General features: G+C 54.4%; 1 protein-coding gene and 1 long non-coding RNA gene across 6 annotated transcripts; one reads left to right on the top strand and one right to left on the bottom strand.

Annotated features, from left to right (window-relative positions):
* Nucleotides 1–435: 435 nt before the first annotated feature.
* LOC117202357 (uncharacterized) lies at nucleotides 436–7,990 on the bottom strand. 4 transcript variants are annotated; one of them, XR_007478595.1, is made up of 4 exons: nucleotides 7,581–7,990; nucleotides 6,389–6,489; nucleotides 5,739–5,863; nucleotides 436–4,681 (listed from the first exon to the last, which is right to left on the bottom strand). It is a non-coding gene; the product is annotated as an uncharacterized LOC117202357 (long non-coding RNA). The 4 variants fall into 4 exon arrangements; XR_007478592.1 differs by having other exon boundaries at nucleotides 436–1,090; nucleotides 1,210–5,841; XR_007478593.1 differs by having other exon boundaries at nucleotides 436–3,870; nucleotides 4,016–5,841.
* A 1-nt stretch (nucleotide 7,991) lies between these two features.
* On the top strand, nucleotides 7,992–22,380 carry AGTRAP (angiotensin II receptor associated protein). Of its 2 annotated transcripts, none has more exons than XM_012534042.3 (5): nucleotides 7,992–8,100; nucleotides 15,686–15,720; nucleotides 18,027–18,132; nucleotides 18,973–19,147; nucleotides 20,659–22,380. In XM_012534042.3, exons 1-5 carry the CDS (start codon nucleotides 8,074–8,076, stop codon nucleotides 20,760–20,762), a joined length of 447 nt encoding a protein of 148 aa, XP_012389496.1. In that variant the 5' UTR covers nucleotides 7,992–8,073; the 3' UTR covers nucleotides 20,763–22,380. The 2 variants fall into 2 exon arrangements, with proteins under 2 accessions (XP_012389496.1, XP_033288838.1); XM_033432947.2 differs by lacking the exon at nucleotides 7,992–8,100 and adding an exon at nucleotides 8,220–9,271.

The raw sequence follows: 22,380 nt of genomic DNA, 5'->3' as shown, positions 1-22,380 counted from the left end.
TTTTAAGGAATTGGCTCATGCTATTGTAGGGCCAGCAAGTCTGAAATCTGTAGGGCCGGCCAGCAGGCCAGAAGCTCAGGCAGAGGTTGATGTTGCACACTTGAGGTCACATTTCTTTTTTTTTTTTTTGCGGTACGCGGGCCTCTCACTGTTGGCCTCTCCCGCTGCGGAGCACAGGCTCCGGACGCGCAGGCTCAGCGGCCATGGCTCACGGGCCCAGCCGCTCCGCGGCATGTGGGATCTTCCTGGACCGGGGCACGAACCCGTGTCCCCTGCATTGGCAGGCAGACTCTCAACCACTGCGCCACCAGGGAAGCCCCCTCTATGTTTTTTAAAATTGAGATGAAATTCACATAATATAAAATTAACCATTTTATAATTCAGTGGCATTGGTACATTCATACTGTTGTGTAGCCACAACAGATCTGGTTTTTTTTGTTTGTTTGTTTGTTTTTGCGGTGCGCGGGCCTCTCACCGTTGTGGCCTCTCCCATTGCGGAGCACAGGCTCCAGACGCGCAGGCTCTGCGGCCATGGCTTACGGGCCCAGCCGCTCTGCAGCATGTGGGATCCTCCCAGACTGGGGCACGAACCCGTGTCCCCTACACCAGCAGGCGGACTCTCAACCACTGCGCCACCAGGGGAGCCCCAAGGTCACATTTCTTGTTCCCTAAGACCGCAGTTTTTGCTCTGATGGCGTTCACCTGATTGGGTGAGGCCCACCCACATTCTGGCACGTCCACCTCCTTTACTTGAAGTCAACTGCTTGTCGATGTTGACCACATCTGCAAAATGCCTTCACAGCAGCACCTAGATCAGTGTGTGATTAAATCCTTGGGTACGACAGCCTGGCCAAGTTGACAGAGAAAACTCACCATCACAGGAAGGCTCCTGGAGCTGGGCTCCCCAGCTCCAGATCTGGATCACAACACCTGGGTGTGTGGTAGCATTGTCTGTGGTGTGTCGCGAAGCACTGGGCTTCCACAGTCTGTTTGCTAGCCTTAGCATCAGGTGGCAGCAGCGGCCACCATCTGTCACGTATGTGGGCATGGGTGCCTTGGTGTGCCCGGAGGAGTGTCTGGACGTGAAGTTCTGGTCGGGATGCATAGGGCGGGGTAGGGTGGTGTGAGTGGACCCATGTAAGCAAGTGGCTAACAGAGGTGCCCCTTCCCTTCATCACACCCCTCACAATGGTTTATCCCGAAACCCACCTGTCTGTGCCACTGGACCAGCCTCAGGACACCCGGGCTCCTTCCACACTGGTGACTGGTCAGAGCAGCAGGGCAGGTTAGTCAGTTCTGCACATTGTGGTCCTGAACTGTCCCGCTGTGTTCCCAGCCTTGACCTTGTGTCAGCACCCAGCACAGAGTGAAATCCAGGGTTAGAGAGGAAATGCATTCATCCAAAGAAAACCCCGACCTCTGTTTATTGAGCTGAGTCCCCTGCATGGGGCACCCATCCTCTGGTGTAGCCGGAAATTGTTAGAGCCCATTCTGCAGAGGAGGAAAACTAAGGCACTAAGAAACAAAGGCCACTTGTCCAAAGTGACACAGTTATTTAGTGGCAGTGCCAGGGACCCTACCCGAGCCTCTCTGAGTCTGAAACCTGATTATGTCCACCAACCCCACGTTCCTCTCAAAGGCCAGCAGTTCACTAAGCACCTACTGGGAGTGGGTCACCGATCCTCACCCCTGCACCCAACCACACCACTCCGCCCATCACAGGACTGTGCAGCTCACCCAGGACCATCAAGGCTGCTGTCAGGGCCATCTGGTGGGGTGGGCAGGAGCTCTGCCGGCAGGTCCCAGCCCTGGGCTGCCTGAGCCGAAGGTCATGCACTCACCTTCAGGCCGCCTCCTGGGGGACTCCTCAGAGAGGAAAGAGTTCGGGATTTCTCCCAGGGGCTTTCCAACTGGTGGAACCATGGAGGCACCCTGCCCAGCCCCACCACGGCGTCCTCATTCTTCTCTTATCTCTCCTGCCTGCCGCAGAGACTGAAGGCCATCGGCGGTGAGCCAGCGGCGGGCAGCGGGTGAAAGCAAACACCAAGATAAACCCCACTGCAGACAGGTATCTTGGGGGCTGCAGGCCTCAGCAGCCATAACTGGCCTTGTCTGGGTTTCTGAGCGATCATTAAGGCGCGGCCGGAGCCCTCAGATGCCTCCTTTGGAATTCCAACCTACCCATGTGGAGAGATGGGAGGCCCGACAGAGGAGAGGAGGCAGCAGCCTGAACTCCGGACAGAACCGGGACAGAGGGACAGAACCGGCACAGGCAGGGGGAGGCGAGAGGCAGTCAACACACATTTAGTGACGGCCTGGGAGCTCACTCGTGCGTGTGCGCGCGCGCACACACACACATGCATACACACGGTGACATGAGAGGATTGCTGGATTGGGAGTTTGGGATTCGCAGATGCAAATCCCTATATACAGGATGGATGAACAAGAAGCTCCTACTGCAGAGCACAGGGAACTATACTCAATATGCTATGATAAACCATAACAGAAAAGAACGTGAAAAAGAATGTGTATATATATATAACTGAACATATAATTGAATCACTTTGCTGTACAGCAGAAATTAACACAACATTGTACATCAACTATACTTCAATAAAAATACAGAGGATTGCTGGAGTATGGATGAAGAAAATGCCACAGGACAGAGAATTAGAGTGCAGGGGGGGCTGGCTTTGTCCTTGGCAACCTCCACTTCTGTCGCTTTCTTTCTGGCTGGTGTCTAACACGACCACTGTTTCCTGGGACACGGCAGGGCACAGGCAATTTCCTTTCTGCCTTTTTCACGCTCACCAAGGGGTCCACAGGGCATTCCGATGGGTTCTCTGATGGCTGACTTGAGCACACCGGCCTCTGGAGGGACAGGGTAATATCATTAAGTGTTCGGTGAGGCCGTCCCAGGATGGGGCTCACCCAGCAGTGATTTTCATAGGACCCTGATGAGGCGGCAAAGCAACAGGAACATTAGGAATTATTGGCTGCGTTTTAAGGCTCAAGGAGGAGTATTTAAGGAGCCTGACCGTGGCCTATAAAAGTTAGCGGTGGACGCTGCCGTCAGTTCCAATTCTGTGCCAGCGGGACAAGTATTTCAGAATCAGCCCCCCCCCCCCCCCGCTTTTGACCAGTCACACACACAAATGCCTCTCTGGAGAGGGGGCTCTCACACCTCCCAGCAATGTCCACGCTCCTCCAGAAAACCCAGGAAGAGGAAAGGAGCAGAATCGCCCACCCTAACGCCCCCCGGGCATGTGCTTCCGCAGGATCACATCCCTTGCCCGGCTCCGAGTGAATGACGTGTGGACACGGCCGATCTTACTGACAAGTCATAATGATCTCCGACACTTTCAGAATTTTGGCATCAACCAGAGAACGGGCCGCAGGATCTGAGAGCCTAAGAGAGATGCCCCGACACTAACCCTACAGGGTTCCACTCGGTTCCTTCACTTCTGCTCCTCCTTTCCTGCTGTCTTTGCTCAGAAAGAGAAAAGATCACATCCTCAGATACAAGGAACAACCCTGACCAACAACACCCGGGCTTTCCCCCATCCTGCCAGACCTTAGGCCAGGAAACACAGAGCCAGTGTGTCTGGGTCAAGCCAAGAAGCACTGGAGGCAAGGTCTCCAGATCGAATCCCGATCCAGCATGAATCCTGGTGGCACCCAGGGTCCACGGCTCTGCCTTCTAGGCCCCTCTCTGATGAGCTTCCTATGGAGGGCCTGCTCTCTCACAGGTGCCTGTGACTTTCAGACGGTGTTTGGGTTATTTTCTCTGCTCTGTTTCTTCCAGTTTGATGTACCCACTCAGGGAAGGAAGTGGCCGGATCACATCAGAATTGTTGGGTGTCTAGTACACTGTGGACCAAAGGACAGCTGGAAATCATTCCAAAGCCTTTTCATATTCAGTGCCTCCTTTGTGCCTCACACTGCCTGGGGACTGACTATCACTGTCCCCATTTTCTAGATGCAGAAAAAAATTCAGAGAGATTAAGCAACTAACCCAAGGTCACATAGATACAGAGTGGCAGTGCTGAGGGGGTCAAGGTTGGGAAGGCGGCAGCATACTGCAACACTGAGGTCCATCTCCCAGGCTTTGCTCATAGGAAAGGGCTATGGGCGTCTTCTCCCCATCCAAGGGGCCTTTCTCTGCTGCTCCAATTCAGCAGGTGTTTATCAGGGGCCAGGAGATCCTGAGAGACCCTGGAAGATGCTGTGGTTTTTTCATAGCAGCAGGGCAGCTATTTGCTTACTGAGCATTTACAAAGTGCCAGGAGCTGTGCCAGGCGTGCTGTGTAAACTATCTCACAGGATCCCCACCATCACCCTAAGCTTTAAGATCACTCTGCTAGGAGGAGGCGAGGCAGAGCAGGGATCCAAATAATATCTTTATCTGAAGGACACAAGCAACTATGGGGAAGAAACGGCAGTGGTTGCTTCATCGGCCATTTGCATAACCAACAACATTGACTGAGTGGCTTCCAGGGCAGAACCTGGACTATATCAGTGGCACCCTGAGGACAAGCGGAGAGTTGGGTGGCAGGTCTTCCCTGGTGCCCGTGATGGGAGGAAGTGGTGCACACGTACTGGTTCAGCTGGTGTATTCCCTGAGCTCCTGCTATGCACCAGGCAAGTGTCAAGGTTGCAAGCCCCTCCTAGGGCTTGCAGTCTAGATGGGGGGACAGACAATAAACAAGGTGACAAGTAAATTGATAGGGCAACACCGTCACGTATTGATAAGTGCTACGAAGAAAAACTAGGACGGCACCACGGCCTTGGAAACGGTTTGACGATTTCTTAAAAATTTAAGTATACACGTACCGTGTGGTCCGGCCACTCCATTCCTAGATATTCACCCAAGTAGGTGTTCAATAACTATTCCCTTAATGACTGAATGAATAAATGAATGAATCTATTCTGCATGTCAGTTTTTTGTTTTGTTTTCAATTATGATAAAAAAAAAAGTACATAACATAAAATTTACCATCCCAACCATTTTAAAGTGTACAGTTCAGTAATGTCAAGTACATTCACATTGTTGTGTGATGTCATTTTCTTTGTTGAAGGTATGAAGATAAAACTCGGCTGAGACAGACAGGATTGGTGAGGGACATGAAAAATTTAAACTTGACTTCCAGAAGTGTACTCCCTAAAAATGACCCCAAAGCCTTGTGGAATGTGCCTTGTGGGGGTCCCCTTGTCTTTCCACAGTCAGGATAGATCATGGCAGGAACTCTGGCTTTAAGAACAGTTTCACTTTCCTTTTTCCCTGTGGGCTCCCTCCCCACCCCTGCTGGGTCTGCTCGCACTCTGCCCCACCCCCATCCCGGAGTGCCTCCGGCCCCAGCTGGTCGGGGTGAATGCAGTGTCACTGTGTGAGCTGCAGGGACATTCCATAGGCCCAGCCTTGTGCTTCATCTGGCTCCAATCTGTCTTCCCCTCCTTGCCTTGCTTCATCCTTTGCATCTCAGCCTGGGCTGTATTTTCCTGTGATGTGGGCTGTGGAGCTGAGTGGCTGAATGTCACAGCCGTGGAACCAGACCTCCTTGGTCCCCAGCCCAGTTTCATACCAACTAGTGATGTGCCTTTGGGCAAGTGTCTTAACTTCTCTTAGCCTCGGTCATCTTACTGTAAATCAGGAGGAGAATGGCACCTACACCACAGCAGTTGTTGCGAACATTTACTATGAGCACTTTTCACACTGTCTGCCACAAAACAGTACTTACTAAATGTCAGCGCTAATCCCAGGAGTTGTTTTGCATTTTCTCCTTACGAGGTGATCACGGTTTTATTACACACCTGCAGGTTTGGATTAAACATCTCTAGGATCTGGGGTGGATGGGGAACATCTCTTAGAAGGAAATAACATGATAATAATGTGATAATACCCACCAGTTATTGAGGAATTCCTCTTTTCTAGGTACTATGCCGGTAGCAATAATTAATGATAATTAACTAATAATGAACAACAAAATAGAAGCAAATCCTGACTGAGTGCTTACTGTCTGCCAGGCAATGCTCTAAACATTTTTTGTGTATTAACAAATCCTAACAACCCGTTGAGGAAGATACTATTATTATCCTCATTTTACAGATCAGAAAACGGAAGCATAGAGAGGCAAAGTGACTTACTCAAGTTGAACCAGTAAGTGGACAAGGATAGGACTCAAACTCTTGCTACTCTGGTCCAGCTCGTCCCCTGGGCTCTGAATCCCGAACAATCCTACCCAGTGTCTGGTCTCTAAAGCTTACCAGCTCTCGGTTACTCTGGCAGATGTTGTGCTGTTCTGCCCCCCGGCTGGATGACTGTGTCTCCAAAAGGGGCATTAGATTAGGCCAGCGGACCCTGCAGCCCTGCAAAAGTTCCCACACTCACCTAGAAAAGTCCTTCTTTGTATCTGGAGAGAGTATGTGTCTTGATATGATCTCAGGACCCACCCAGGCAGTTTTTCAAGTTTCCACGTGGTCTCTCCCCTCCTGGAAATAAGAATAAACACTCAGACAGACTCAGGCGGACCCTCTAAATGAAAGCTGGAGTTATCCAAATGAAAGTGTTCTCTGGTTATGGGTGGAGGATGGGCTGGGGAGGAGGATGGAGGGACTCTTTGGAGGGCAACGATCTTTAAGAGAGATGCCAGGTGGGAGAGCCCTTTCTTTCCTCCATCCCTTCCATTCACAGTGGGGGGGGGGGCAGACAGTGTCTTGATAGAATCTTCTCGAGTCCTCTTCCTTCTGAAGACAAGTGTGACTATAGGTTTTCTGCTGGTCTTCCAGGTGGATTTTTCTGAAGCTTTAAGTATGTTAACTCAAGAAGGCTCCAACCATACGCCCCTTGTGTATTGATAATAACAATATTTTACGTATATTGCCCACTTACTAAGTGCCAGGCATTTGTTCTGGGCACGTTATGTTCACAAAGACTCTATCTTTTTTTTTTTTTTTAATATTTATTGAGTTATTTATTATTTTGTTTGCACCGGGTCTTAGTTGTGGCACGTGGGATCTTTTTTTAGTTGCGGCATGAGTACTTCTTAGTTGCGGCATGCCTGCGGGATCTGGTTCCCTGACGTGGGATCAAACCCCAGCCCCCTGCACTGGGAGCACGGGGTCTTACCCACTGGACCACCAGGGAAGTCCGGACAAAGACTGTATCTTTAACCAAACTGTAGTTAGGCTCCTCTGAGCCCTCTTCTTGACTAGGCCTCAACCCAGCCTTCTGCATCCTGCACAGCCCAGTTTTAGCAAGAATCCTGCTAAGTCAGTTTAGCAGGAATCCCTCCGACCCTTGATATCTGATCACCCTCCATATCTGATCAAGTTCCCCATTCCCCACTTTTGAGGTCTGTCTTTGGCCTACCTTTAGCAAGAATCCTGTTAGGTCAGGTTAGCAAGAATCACCCTAGCCTTGATGTTTCTTCGTAGTAATACTTTTGCCATCCACTGACCCTTCACTCTGCTGCTTGCCTATAAACCCCCACTTATCCTTGGGGTTCTCCGAGTTGGGCTTGATCTCTCCCTTCCCTATTGTGGAACCCCTGCCCCAGTAGTCTTGAATAAGTTTTCCTTACCATTTTAGCAAGTGTCAGAATCATTTTTTCTTCAACATGAATTAGTTCATTTATCCTCACAAGGATCCTCTGAGGTCCGCAACTGTCTCCACTTTCACCGGAGAAGGAGGGAGGAGAGAGGGTGCCCTCTGGGATGAGACACAGCTGTTGCCGCATCTGCAGTTTGTACCTGGACGTTCTCCCAAGTTCTCCCATCAGCCCACTTGCAGGAACTTCAACTCGGCGAGATATTGTGCCCTTTGCGACGCAAATCTGAATGTTCTCCAGCGGTGCCGGGAACTACCCGGGCAGTTGCGGGACTAAGGCGCTAGCAGCCGGACGCCGTCGCCTAGCAACCGGGCAACAGTCACGTGACCCAACCCACGTGCCCATCCCCCCCGGGGGGGTTGGAGCCGGGGCCGCGGGCGGGGCGGAGCCGGGCAAGTTTGTTTCCCGAGTTCGTAGACCAGGAGCCCCCGCGGTTGTCGCGCAGGTTCCCTCCAGCTTGGTCGAGATGGAGCTGCCCGCCGTGGACCTGAAGGTGGCAATAGGCGGGGCGGGGCGGGGGTGGCCCAGCCGCTGGGGTTGGCGGGCTGGCGGGCGGGCGCGGGGCGGGTCTCCCCGAGCGTGCTGGGCGTTTGCGCTTTTAAAGTAGGAATTTAGAGGTGAGAGGACCGAGCGTTTGGGGAAAGAGGGGTGGTAGGGAGAAAGAGAACGTACAGAGTCCAGCTGAGAAGGAGGTGGGTGGATAGACCGTAGCAAGGAGAGGGATACAGAAGGCCAGCAGGAAAGACCGAGAGGAAACTGGAGGAGGGAAGGGAGGGAAGAGGCCCCCTCTTCCCGGAGTCAGACCGGCCCAGCTGGGAGCGCCGGGCCCCTGAGGCTCGCTTTGGCCTGCGCGCCCAGAATTCCCCTGGGGAAAGAGGAAGGCGCGGGGGGGGGGTGCCCACCGAGAGCCCGAGGGGGACTTAGAGGCGGCCCACCTCCCCTTCACCGAGAGAGGGGCTAAACCTTTCACCTGCACCCCCGACACCAACCTGGTAGCCTCCTTTGTTGGCAGACGGAGCTGTGATCCCGGACGAGTGGTTTTTCAGAGTTTATAAATTCAACGTCTTTATTTCGTAAGCAGCACAGACACCAACAGAAGTTACTTAAAAGCAGAGAACGCCAACTTTGCGCATTTAGGGAAACACTGGAGCTTCCTGGGGTGTCTTCATTTCCTGAGCCGTGTCCTCAGCTGTCAGGATGCCAGCGGCTGTTCTTTTTTTTCCTCCCCGCCCCACCAGCCCAGTGCTTCTTGGCTCTGTTTGCCACTGAGAGGCTGAAGCCTTTAACTTTGGTCAGGAACGTGTGAACCTTGGACCAAACCTGCCATTTTGGGTCTCAGTGCAGTTTCCTTCGAGCCTGTAGTATCCAGGAATGCCCTTTTACTCACGCATGACAAAGAATTTAGCACCCGTGGTGTCTGGTACTGAAGGAATCTAAGAGATAGATGACTGCAGCACAATACATTATCCATATTTGGATTATTAGGCACCGTCTGTGCTGTGACTTCATATGGGAAGACGTCCCTTGATACTTTCCTTAATACTTGCTTCAGTCAGCCTCCCCGAAGCTTTCAGTCAACGGCTAGGCGGAGAGATGGCTGGAACAAGGGAATGGACTTGGATTGAAGGTTTAGCTGGGAAGAAATTTACATGAGGGCAACTAAGGTTTGTTGGTGTCGATACTCTGTTCCAGCCTGTGTGGGGTTAATGTTGACCGCCTTTTCTCTAATTAGAGATTTGCCTAAAATAATTGCTAAGAGGGAATGAAATGAGGGACAGAGCCACAGGAATTGAGAGGGGAGAGAGCCCGCATTTGGGGGGCATCTGTGGGGTGCCAGGTTATTTATTTAATCACATCAACCTTCTGAGATTTTGACAGATGAGCAAACTTCAGCTCAGACCAGGTAAGTAACTTGCCAAGGTCCCACAGAGATTTAATGGCAGAGTCAGGGTTTGAATCCATCAGGGTCAGACTTCAAAGCTGTGTCCTTTCCTGGCCACCAATTAGTTAGGACTGACTTCTGCCTTGACATTTTCTGTCCACGGGGAGGGCTTAGTCTGTTTGGGGCTTTTTTTGGAGCAACTTCATGGATGGGACAGGCCACACACGACCCCAGGTGTGAGCTGTGCTGGCTTTGGGTGCCCGGAATGAAATGTCTGGTCCTTCCCTTGACTTGGGAAATAAAACATCATATCTCAGAGGGTCCTAACTGATACCAATCAGAGACAACTAAGCGCTGGGAGGGCCTGAGCAGCTAGGGTTGCTAGGTAACATACAGGACATCCAGTTGAATTTGAATTTCATATCAACAATAAATAATTTTTTAGTATAAGTATATCCCAGGCAATGTTTGGGACATTCTAGCAAATTATTCATTATCTGAAATTGAAAACTAACCGGGTGCTCTGTGTTTTTGCTGTTAAACCTGGCCACCCTGTGGAGAGAGCTGTTGGTGCTTGTTCACCGCCGTGTGAGCGGGGTGTTCTGAGACCAGAGCCCCTTGGGAGCGGGGGCAATGCACCCCTGTGGCCCTGCACTACCCCCTCCCTTACTTCACACATTCCTTGGGCATTGGCTCAATGCCTGCTTGTGCCCAGCCCAGCTGGAGTGGGCAGTGGTGCCAGGTGAGCAGAAGCAAGTGCCCCAGGCCCTCTGGGCAGTCGCTAACCCAGCCCCACCCTTGAGGCAAGTCCTGAGCTGGAGGAATGTCACTGTGACAAGTTTCGAAGGCACTAGGCTTGGGTTCGTGAGGTCTTGGGAGAAAGGCCCTTTGGAGGAGGGTGCAGGGGGTAGTGTAGCATGAGGGTTAAGAACTCTGGAAGCTGACTGTGTAGTAGTAATGAGGATGGCCACGTCCGGGGGGCTGACTACCTGGCAGGCATTGCATTGAATGTTTCGCACATCCCTCCACCTCTCTGTAGCCACACAACACCCCTGTGAAACATTATAGTCCCACTTTACAGAAGAGCAAGCAGCAGTTCTGAGAGCTCAGGTGACCGGCCCAAGGTCACACAGCTCTAAGTCACAGAGCTGGGGTCCAGTCCACATACTTGGCTGCAATACCCACACCATTAACCACTGCCCACCTCTGCCTCTGCTCTCCAGCAGCCCTGAGTGCTGTCCCCTAGCCTCAGCCCTTGGGGGTCCTCGGGGATCTTGCTGCCTCATGCAACAGGCCACCGAGTGTTTGCACAGGACCAGGAAAATATATTCTGGGTGTTTTTGTTTTTGTTTGTTTATGGTTTTTTTTGGTCGTGCCGTGCGGTTTGTGGGATCTTAGTTCCCTTACCAGGGATTGAACCCGCGCCCTCGGCAGTGAAAGTGCAGAGTCCTAACCACTGGACCGCCAGGGAATTCCCTCCATACAGATTAATATAGAGAATATATTTTTCCTGGGAATTCCCTGGCAGTCCAGTGGTTAGGACCCAGTGCTTTCACTGCCCAGGGCACAGGTTCAATCCTGCAAGCTGAAAAAATACAAAACTGTACGGTGACCTCAGGTCTGTCTACCACCCGTCTGGGAAGTCCCACCCCCACCCCCGTGGGCCCTCTAGTGGCAAACGAAGGGTCTAAGTCCTGGTCCGCAGGACCCTGCGGTTTCCCCCTTAGCCTTCTCTTCTCAAGGTCAAACCTCCTCATTTCCATCCACCCTTCCCTTGCTCTTCCAGCACAGTGGATAGAGCACAGGCTTTGGGGCCAGAGAGATTTCTGTCCAAAGCCAGACTCTGCTGCTTACTAGCTGTGTGACCTGGAGCAGATTTCTAAACCTCTCTGAGTATCAGTTTCCTCACCATAAAAAGAGCATAAAATTAGACCCTACCTTCTAGGGTGATAAGGGGAGGATCTAGTGGTCCTGGAGGTGGTGTAGCATCACTTTTTTTTTTTTTTTTTTTTTGCGTTACGCGGGCCTCTCACTGTTGCGGCCTCTCCCGTTGCGGAGCACAGGCTCCGGACGCGCAGGCTCAGCGGCCATGGCTCACGGGCCCAGCCGCTCCACGGCATGTGGGATCTTCCCGGACCAGGGCACGAACCCGTGTCCCCTGCATCGGCAGGTGGACTCTCAACCACTGCGCCACCAGGGAAGCCCCTTCATCACATTTTTATTAGCAGGAAAACTCAGACCAGATAGACCTGAGATTAGCATCTGGGCTCTCTTGTTTATAAGCATTACCGTTTGGGCCAATTTACTTAATCTCTCACAGCTTCAGTTTCTTCATAAGTAAAACAGGATTAAAACTCTACGCCAGACGGTTATAAGGATGACATGGGCCGAGTGTTCAGGGTAGTGTAGACACGTGACAGGCAGATCTTCCTCAGTAGCAGGGATTGATGTGGTTGACACTGTTTCTGGATGTCTGTTCCATAACAGTACTTACGGTTAGTAAGTAGGTACATCCAGTGACCGTCAGATGCCTGTCTCTGCGGTGGAAAGGGCGGGGCAGCCCCCCTGGGCCGAGTCTATAGGAAGAGTCCAGGAGCTCAAGTCTGTTTCCTCTTGCCCAGTCAGAACGGTCAGGCTGCCCAGGCACATTCTCAGGCCCCTCCCTCCCTCATTCTCTATGGCAGTACCTGGGTATCCCCAGTATCCCCTTGGTTACCAGAAACCTCCCCCAGAGTCAGCAGACAGTTCTTTTGTGCTGAGATGAGGGCTGTCAGGAAGGGCAGAGCCAGCTTGGCTGGGTTTCTTTTTCTTTTCTTTATTTTTATTGGCATATAGTTGATTTACAGTGTTGTGTTAGTTTCAGGTGTACAGCAAAGTGAATCAGTTATACATACACATATAGCCACTCTTTTTTAGAATCTTGGCTGGGTTTCTTGTTGGAGTTTTCCTGCACATTAGACCCCTCTGGGCCTGGGTGGGTGCGCCCGCCCATTACAAAGGTGGGGAAACTGAGGCAGAGGAGGCTTCGTCTTTGTGGGTTTCTTTTCCCAGGGCTGAAGAGAAGTGATCCACTAATGCTATGTTTCCTAAATATTTAGAAAACAAAAGTGATGTCACACCGAGGGGATGTGTGTCTGCTAAAGGTCTGCAGGATTTCCAGATTATACTCTGTTCTGCCCAAAAGAGAGGGCCTAGTTTTGGACCTTAGCAGGTGCTCACTCCATAGTACAAGCTTTTCTGGCTCCAGGAAAAACTTTATCCCACAGGTTAAACAGAATGGTTTCCCCACAGGTTAAACAGAATGGTTTCCCCACAGGCTTCCCTGGGTCTCAGCCTTTCCTCTTACCACGGTAAAGCTGGGCTCTGCAGGCCAAGAGCACCCCTTTATTAAAGACCTGCAGTGTGCACAGTCTAGAGGTGGGAACCAGAGCCCTTGGAAATGAAGGCCGTTTCTGAAATAGAAGTCAAGGGAGGGCTGGATTTGGTGTTGATTTTCCGGAGTGGCGACGTGAGCTGCCTCCCCTGTGGCTCCTTCCTTGGTGTCTTGTCTTAGTTAAAAACCCGACACCAGGACCACCGTGGCTGGCCGCGTGTCATGGCCTCTGACAGGTCCCTTCCCCTCTGCGGGCAGGGTTTCCTATTAGACAGAGGGGGACAGTGTTTTGCTCTTAAGATAAAGATCAGGATTTCGCCCCACACCCTCCAGGCCCAGCCCTGCCCCACCCCCAGCTTCCTGTCCCTCCTCTCCACTCTCCTCTTCCACTCCAGCCACACTGGCTTCTTTTCCGTTTCCAGAATGTTCCATGCTCCCTTCTGCCACAGAGCCTTTGCAGGTGCTGTCCCTTCTGCTTGAAATGCTCTTCTTTCCCCTCTGCCCCTGGTTAACCCCTGCTCACCCCCTTCGTCCCTCAGAGAAGCCTCCTAAGCGCCTCTCCCTTGACGCAGGGTGAGGTTCCTTCTCCTTTGCTGTAACTTCCTTCACAGCAGGCTGTCTCATTGGAAATCCACACTCCTAAGGTGATGGCCTAGTTCACAGTTTCCCGCCCACCCTAGGTGTCAGGTCTGGGAGGGCAGCCCAGTGTTGCATCTGCCTCGCTCGCCTTTGAATCCCCAGGGTGGAGGCCAAGCAGGTGCCAGCGATGCCGGCTTAAACTGTACGTGTTTCAGAAACTTAGCGCTGTGTGATCCCTCCCCTTCAGCCCCTGGGAAGAGAAACCCTCAGAAGATTAGGCCTCCTCTGCCTCAGTTTCCCCATCTTTGTAACGGGAGGGCACATCTGCCCAGGCCCTGGGTCGGACAACACCTGGCTAAGTCAGGTTTGAAACGTGGCTCTGCTGTGTGACCTGGGGCAAGTTACTTACCTCTGAGCCTCAGTTTTCTCAACTGTAAAATGGGGAAAATTGTACCTCAGAGGATTGTAAGGATGAAATGCGTTCCTATGCACAAAAATCTCAGAATGCTGCCTGACGCGTGGGAAGCACTCGGTCATAAACGAGGGAAGGTGATGGCAAAGATTCCTTCCAGAGCTAGCCTGCTGTCATGTAGACTCAACTTTTTCGGAGTCTCAAGACCTGTGTAAGGCCAGGTGCATTGGTCCTTACAGAATCGATCTAGTCCTCTGTAGCCGGAAGAGGGATTCTTTGGGCGCTGTGGACCGTACTCTGGGCTTTGTTCACTTCACTGAGCACTGGGGGTGAAGGTGGGGTATCCCGGGCGTCTGCCCCGGATGTCACCTGCCCCCCATGTGGAAAACGTCTGCGTCTGTCTCAAGCAAGCCCAAATAGATCCTCTCTGCTGAAGGCCGTGCCTCCGGCGTGAAGGCGAGGAGCCCTGGTTCTGGAGTCATACTTACAGTGTCATTTGAGTCTTGCCATCAGTGGAATCACGATCAACTTAATTTACCTCTGAGCCTAGTTTCCTTGACTGTAAAATGGGAATGATTCTAGTATCTGCTCCAGAGGCTGTTGTGAGGCCCAGAGAAGGTCACGTGGGGCGCTGGGCCCAGGACCTGGAATGTGCCATAAATAGTAACCCTTCTAGAAACGCAGCCAGAGCCCCTTGCACCAGACCAGAAACCACTGCACCAGACCAGAAACCACTGCAATCCTGGCCGTGCGCCCTTGCTCTCTGGGCCCAGCATGCCGTCCCCGCCCCCGGCTCTTGGCTTCCCCTTCCCAACTTGACTGCTCAGTGCCGGGAGCAAACCCCCTCAAGGGCTCCCACCGACCACCAGGCCCCACTGAAGCTCCCGACTTGGGGCTCTTGGCCTCCCGCACCCTCAGCGCCCCCCCCTCCTCGGGGCTCTGGGTCCCGCGTCCCTGCCTGTGCTTCCGGGTGTCCACTTTGGGACGCCCTGCTCTCCCTCTCCTTTGCCTGGCTGGTCCCTGCGTCCCCTTTAGCACCAGCTCCGAGTTCCTTGCTTCTTTGGAAGCTCTAGCTGGCAGCTGCCCTGTCCTCCCTGTAGCATCTGTTCCTTCCTTCTTTACTTGCTTTGCAATCAGGGCCCTTTGGATTACCAGGAATAGAGACCAGCTCCAGTAAAGAGGGCTGTCTTTGAAGGACATATGGGGCAACAAAAAGGGTGGGACAGCGCAGAACTCTAGAAAAAGGCCAGGGGGATTTCTTTTCTTAACAAATCATAGCGTGTTACCTTCCTGCAGAAAAGCCCTCAGTGCACTTGGGCTGAAATCCATGCTCCTTGCCTCAAGGCCCACCTCTCCCCTCTGGTCTTCTGCCACTGGGCTGCTCTCCCATTCCCTGGACGCACCCGGCATCCCCCCGTCCCCACACGGCACCCCAGCTCCAGTGTCCTAAGAAATCAGCCTCATTTGAGCTCCCCCCCACCCCAGTTTCCCATTGAGGCTCCTCTGATTCCAGAGCAGATTCCCAGGTTCCCCAAAGGAGCCTCCCGCCTTTGGAAGCAGGAAGGCCTGTAGGTGTCAGCTGCCCCGAGGGAGTGGGGAGGGCGACGTGGCAGCGTCGCCTGGCCTGTGCTCTTCCTCCTTCTCTACCTTCTCTTCTGTCACTGTTGGTGGTGTTTCATTTCAACAGACACTGCTGAAGCCCTCTTAGGGGCTAGGCGGGGGCTTCCGGTGTTTTCTGGCTCCATAAGCTTTCTTGCCCACCCCCCTGCCGCCATGGTGGTCACATTCACAGACCTCCTCTCCACCCACTCCCTCTTCTTTGTGTGTCACAGGCGATCCTCCTGGTTCACTGGCTGCTGGCGATCTGGTGAGTGACTCTCTGAGTGTCCTGTTCTGTGTCCACCTGTCTCCCAGGATCTGGGTCCACGTGTCTCCTTGGGGTCTTGTCCATGTGTGTCCTGGGTCTGCATCCATGTGTCTCACAGGCCTTGTCCACGTCTCCCAGCCCGTTCCAAGACTGAATAGCACCTTGTCAGGAACATCACCAGCAAGCTCCCCATGTTCCAAGGATGTCAGAGGGGCAGGCAGTACCCAGAGGCCTTTGCCATCACTGCCCTAGGAGCTTTGAGCCCTCATCCTCAGGGAGGCAACAGCCCAGGGCAGTACCAACCGCTCAACCTTCCTCCAGACACTGCCCGAGCCCTTTGGGCTTGTCACCCCTCTAGTTCTTCCCCGAGGCCTTCACATCTGGGGGGTCTGAGGTGCTGAAGCCTGGGGGCCGGTCTCTTATACAGTGCTGGGGTGGGTGTCAGGTAGAGCTCTGTGTGTCTGTGACCTTGGGTGAGTCACTTAAACCCCCTAAGTCATTTTCTCACCTATAAAGTGAGAGCATTACTGACCCTCCCACTTGTCCTGTAAGGTCATCGGAAGGTGAAAGCGTAACTTCTGAAACTGTAAAACTGCTAACCTCCATTGAGGGTGTCCAGAGGCCAGCTGCCAGGCTGGGCGCCTTCTGGGGGTTAGCTCAGCGGCTCAGCAAGTAGACGCCTGACACAGGGGTGAGGTCACTTGCTCAGGGGTGGACCCTCACTCTCACTTCACACCCCCTGCCCAGAGACGGCAGGCTCAGGATTCAGACTGACCCTGTTCAGGTCCTGGCTCTGCTATATTCCAGCCAGGTCACCTTGACCAAGTGACTCCACTTCTTGGGACCTTGGTTTCCATCTGTAAAATGGGTACAAGGAAGCACGCCACTCAGGAGCTGTGAGAGAGAAGCATGGCAATGCTCTGCTCACCGGACACTGCCCAGGCCTGCCCAAGGGAGGCCTGAGGACTCAGGATTGATTTTCATCATGACCGTCTGCTTTAGCTGTTGAGTTTCTGGGGAGATTTGTCTGCCAAACCGAGACTGGAGACCATTGAGCTCACGTGTGCGTTTTGCAGCTGTGGAAGTGCAGTGCACACGTTAACGGGTGTGAATAATGGGAACAGTGATAATCATGGTTAATGACCTCGAGGAGCAGAGTCAAAATCCAGATTTCTCAGTCACGCTCCCCAAGATTGAGCTGGTGAGGCCTGCTTTCCAGAACCAAAAAATGAGATTACTTATTCTGAGTAAGCCTCGTTGTGCCCTACGCTTAAGTGCTTTGCACATGTTTTCTGTATGGTACACTTCAGGGAACGCCACTTAAATTTGTGAGGCACCCCACTGCGTGCTGGGGCCATCCAAGCTGAGCGAATACGGTGGATAAGAGCGCAGCCTCTTGAGCCAGACTGCCTGGGTTTAAATCCCAGCTCTGCCACTTAGCAGCTGTGTGACCTTCAGCAAGTTACTTGACCTCTCTGTGCCTCTCTCTCCTCATCTGTAAAATGAGGATAGCAATAGTGCCTCCTTACTGGGGTTGTTAAGACAAATGCACATAAATGAGCGAATTTAAAGCACTTATAACTGTGCCAGGTACTAGTAAGGGCTCTGGGTTAACTATTATTTTCTTTGAGTTGACAAACAAACAGTTGAGTTAGTAGCAATACCTTACAAAATAAAAGAGGGTGGGCATTGTGTTAGAAAGCGGTGAGGTGGTACTTGAAATGGGGCAGTCAGAGAAGGAGTCTCGGAGTTAACAGTTGAGGTGAGGCTAAAATGACAAAAAGGGACCGAGTGTTCAGGGTAGAGGGGACAGCAAGGCAATGAATGGGAGGTATAGGCTGGGCTGTGTCACCAGATCCCACAGGGCCCCATAGGCCATGGTCAAGAATCTGAATTTTATTCCAAGAGAACTGTTGGAGAACTTTTAGCAGAGTGACGTCCCCTGATTTACCTAACTGGTTGCTGTTTATGAATGGCCAGGAGGGGGCAGGAGTGGAAGTACGGAGACCAGTGGGGAGAGGCTAGTAGGAGAGGATGGTGGTTTGGACCTGGAGGGACGTGGCCAGATTCCGGATCCGTTTGGGAGGCAGAGCGGTGGCATTTGCCTCCGCGGAGGCAGAGCGGAGGCAGAGTGCTGACATTTCTGGAGCACGGGGGCGTGGGGGGAAGGAACAAGGCCATGGACTGTGGCCTCTGCTCGTAGGGGCCCTGAGACCTGAGAGCCTTAGGAGGTGACCTGTGGGAGGGGTGGGCACCTGTGCGGCGGCCACCTCCTGACTTGACTCAGATGCCTCCTTCTCCCGCAGGGGCTGCATCGTGTTCCCGGGCGCCTACGCGTGGTCCAACTTCACCATCCTGGCTTTGGGCGTGTGGGCCGTCGCGCAGCGGGACTCCATCGACGCCATAAGTATGGTGAGCTGGGGGAGAACTGGCTTGAGGGTGATCGTGGGCCCGGCTCCGTCTTCCCCTTCACTCGTCCAATCTCCTCTCCCTTCTTTTTTCCCCATTTTCCACTTTCTGCTAAGTAAGCCCACCCAGGCTACCCGCCCATGCGCACCTTCACTAGTCTGGCCTGCTTCCCTGCCTGCCTGGCTCAGAGAGCCCGGAGTCTGCTCATTTTTTCCCCAAGAGGGGCATGGCGTGGGCTCCCACCAGTGTCCCAGACTGGCCCTTCCCCGAGGGCAGTGGAGCACACGCCAGTAACCCACCTCTAGGGCCCTCCTAATAGGGAGGGATGTGGCCGGGAGGCCTGTGAAGAGGGAACTCCACCACTTGTGAGGTCAGAGTGGACACCGTCTGGCTGAACTGTCCCACGGGGGAGCTTCCTGACACCCGCTCAGACCCAGATGGCTGGGAGCACCCGCACCGGCCTCTCGGGATGGCTGAGAAGGGATTTCTCTGGTGGTGAAGATGGAGCAAGTGAATTCTGAGGGACCTTCCATCTCAGAGGCTCTGGACCCAAGTCTTGTACCTCGTCGTGGCCTCAGGATGAGAGGAGGTGGGGGAAGGTGCTCTGGCCCCACACCACTGCTCGCGGCCTCACAGCCCCCAGTCGGGCATCTCATCCACAGAGTCCTGCCTGCTGGCTTGATCTGTTGTCCAGCAAACCCCAAGGACACAGTAGGGCACAAGTGGAGCTTCCGGCCTGGTGTATATGGTGGGAGAGTGAGGGGGTGGGACGGGGGGCAGCGGGCTCGTAAACCCGGATGACACGTGGTCGCCCCTGGGCCCTGCACCCGGCCTGTTTTGCAGTTTCTGGGTGGCTTGGTGGTCACCATCTTCCTGGACATCATCCACATCAGCATCTTCTACCCAAGGGCCAGCCTCTCGGACACAGAGCGCTTCAGCGCTGGCATGGCCATCGTCAGCGCGCTCCTCAAGCCGGTCTCCTGCTGCTTCGTCTACCAAATGCACCGGGAGCGCGGGGGTGAGCACCTCCTCCACACTGGTGAGGCCAGCGCCTCCCGCCAGCTCCCCGACTCCCCTCTCGCTGGCCCAGGTGCTGGCACGCTGCCATCTCCCCACCTCTCCCTGGTCTCCACCTTGCCCGCCCCCCAGCCCCGGCCCCAGGGAGCCAACCTTGCCCCCTGAGAGAAGGGCTCGAGGTGCAGGGTGGGGCTTGGCGTGGGCTCTGGGAGCCAGGCTGGACCGTGTGCAAGTTTCTGGTCTCTGCTGCAGGAGCCCAGGGATCCCCCTGGCCGCCCCCACCTGTTATGACCTTTCCCTGGCACCAGGCTACAGTGCCAGGTTCCCCTGTCAGCTCAGACATGGGTGCAGCTTTGGGCGTGATCCAGTGCCCCAGGCAGTTCTGGGCAGTCTGTGGCCCGAGGCTTGTAGGCACCTGCAGGGCCAGCTTCCCCTCTCAGCTCCCTCCAGCCCCATTGCTGGAACCCCCGTCTCCTGCCACATACGGGGTCTGGGTGGCCAAGGGAGGGGTGGTGCTGTGGCCTAGGCTGTGGGGGCCCTGGCCAAAGCCAGCCCTGAACTGCAGGTGCTTTCCCTTAGCCCAGACCCGCTGCCCGCTCCCACGGCCTCTCTGAGCTGTACCCCTTCTCGTGGTGGCCCTTCCCCTGCCCTCTCTGATGCACATTCTCACCTCCTTTCTCTCTCTCTGAGAGAAGTGGAGAGAGGTGTGGTCTTCCACCTTTCACTTCTGAGAAGAGAGGCCCGGAGTGGCCCGTGACCCGCTGGGAGAGCTGCTGGGCTAAGGGCAGGAATGGCCTGGGACCGCCCACCCTGGGTAACCTCAGCACTGCCCAGGCCTGCCCGGGGGCGGGGAGGAGCCAGTGACGTTCCTCCATTAGACAGATGAGGAAACTGAGGCCCAGGGCCCTTGGGGCCCATTCAGGAGCGCAGGACAGTTGTGCAGAGTGCAGATGGGAGTGAGGGGTGTGGCACTGAGAGCCCTACCGCCTGCCTTGCACCCTCTGGGCTCTGCAACTGTGCCAGCTCTGGGGCCTTCTGGAAACAGTCACGCTGTATCCGCTCTGTCTGGGAGAGGAGCCGGAGAGGAGCCCGTGGGCCCAGGGCTGGGCGTCCCTTGGCCAGATTCCTGAGCACGTGCTGCTCAGAGAACCACTGAGGCATAATGGCTACGAGCCCTGTCCTTGGGGTCGTGCTGCTTAGGTCTGAACCCTGGTGTCCTCTGCTTCAAGCTTTATCATCTCAGGCGAGTCAGTTCATCTCTGTGACCCTCAGTTTCCTCATCTGTAAAGTGGGGACAATAAAAAACCTCTGTAGGGTTACAGGAGGATTGAATAAATAATATATGCTAAAGGCTTGATGCCTGGGGCTGCTGCCACTGTCACTCCTGGGTGCTGGGATGCCCAGCTCTGGCCTTTCTGGTCGAGGGGTAGGGGGATGTTGGTTTGGCCTTGTGGAATGTCCTAAGTCCTCACCCTTCATTTTTTCTTTCCCCCCATCTCCCCCGCCCCCTAGCTTTCCTTGGACCCTCACAGGATCACAGTGCCTACCAGACGATTGACTCTCCAGAAGCCCCTGCCGACCTGGAGAGCAGGGCTCACGTCCCCCAAGGATACTGAAGCCAGCCCTGCTGCACCTGGCCCCAGCCTAGGGGCCAGTTTGACAAACTGTGGGGAGGGGTGGGAGGAGGCTGCATCACCTTCTTGGTGCCTTGGATGTCATCCTCGGGGCGCTCCTGTCCCCCCACCTTTCTCAGAACTAATGTGGGATGTGCCTTCTGGTTCCCCATCTCAGGGGTTGCCTGAATCAAGTGCCCTGAGAGGCCAGGAGCCCCTGTGCACACCTGTCCCAAACTCCTCGAGGCCTCTCCTCCCTCCCAGGCATCCCACTGGTGCCAGGCTGGGAACTGTGGTCGCTTTTGTCACCTCTACCCTTAGCTGCTCCGTGCAGGCCCTGGGTCGAGCCGTGCCTGAGCCTGGCGGGGTCAGGCCTCTAAGAGCCAGTGATGCCCCTACCCCACGCCTCTCCCGAAGTTGGCCAAGCCCTCCCGCAGGAGCTCTGAGAGCTTCTGATCACACTAAGCCCCAGGAGTGCAGGGGTGAGGACCCACGGCTTCTCACTGCCTAGTCACTTGGGGCCCAGGACCCCATCACTGGAGGCTGGTGGTGTCTGCAGCCTCAGAGGTCCGCCACAGCCTCCAGCTGCCCTTCTCAGAGCCATGGCATTAAAGTTCAGGGAATCCTCTAGCTGAGTGTGTTTTGAGCCACGTTTAATCTCCCGTCAGGGCTGGAGCCTGGACTTGCCATTCCTGGGAAGATTCCGGCGAATCCCCAGGGCACCAGGCCTTAGGTGCCCATTCTCTTGTGGCAGGAGGAAGCAGGGGCTCACGACCAGCTGGGCCTGCTCTGTGCTCAGCTCCAGCACAGCCGAGGCCCCAGCAGAGGAGGGCACTGTTCATTGCGGCAAATGGGTGTCCGTTTCTCCGAATTCAGATGGCTCAGGTATTGGTTTGAATCCTGCCCTGCCCATGACTGTGTGCCCCTCAGACCCCCGTGTCTGCTGGAGGAGGGCTAATGCCTGCCCAGAGAGTGATGGTGCAGCTGAAATGCACGGTGCCTGGCCCTCGGGAGGGCTCCCTGCGTGACGGCAAGGTTGTCGGCGGGGCTGTTCCTTGAGCCCATGATGATGTTGGGTGAGTGGGCCAGGGGCGGTCTGCTCCTGGCAGACCCTGTGTCTTGGCCTCAGAGCAGACGGGGACACCTGTCCAGAAGCTTCAAGGATCCTATGGCCAGGGCCCTACCCCACTCCCACTGGGATGGCACTGACCACCGGACCCCAGGTACCTGGGCTCTTTCAGGCCATCCTGGCTCATCCCCGGCACAAAGAGGTCAAGGCCTGGTGCACAGTCCCCTCCCCCCATTCTTCTATATCCATCCATCCAAAGAAGCTGAGTGCCTGCCACATGCTGGAGCTACAGGGGTGAACTCAGGTCCTGCTCTCGGGGGGGAACAGGCATTAGGAGTCCTCTGTCAGGTGGCGAGAGCCCTGGAAGAAGGAACATGGGCCTCCGGGGAAGGGGCTTGTGCTCTGGGGCCAAGGGATGCTGGGTGGCTGAAGCTGTGGAAAACCGGGAACAGCCTCATAGTCAGACGGGGGCGGACAGATAAGCCGTGGTCCATTCATTCTAAGGAATGCTGTTAGCAGTTCAAATGAATAAACCAGGCCTATTTCTATCAA

Source organism: Orcinus orca, chromosome 1, assembly GCF_937001465.1.
Source record: "Orcinus orca chromosome 1, mOrcOrc1.1, whole genome shotgun sequence".
NCBI classification, from domain to species: domain Eukaryota; kingdom Metazoa; phylum Chordata; class Mammalia; order Artiodactyla; family Delphinidae; genus Orcinus; species Orcinus orca.
The sequence above is the reverse complement of the archived record's forward strand: the minus strand, read 5'-3'. Positions and strand labels throughout refer to the sequence as shown.

Coding starts and splice junctions, on each gene's coding strand:
- AGTRAP (XM_012534042.3), top strand. CDS start 8,074: ATGGAGCTGCCCGCCGTGGACCTGAAG. Junction 8,101..15,685: donor TGCCCGCCGTGGACCTGAAG/GTGGCAATAGGC, acceptor TGTGTGTCACAG/GCGATCCTCCTGGTTCACTG. Junction 19,148..20,658: donor AATGCACCGGGAGCGCGGGG/GTGAGCACCTCC, acceptor CCCGCCCCCTAG/CTTTCCTTGGACCCTCACAG.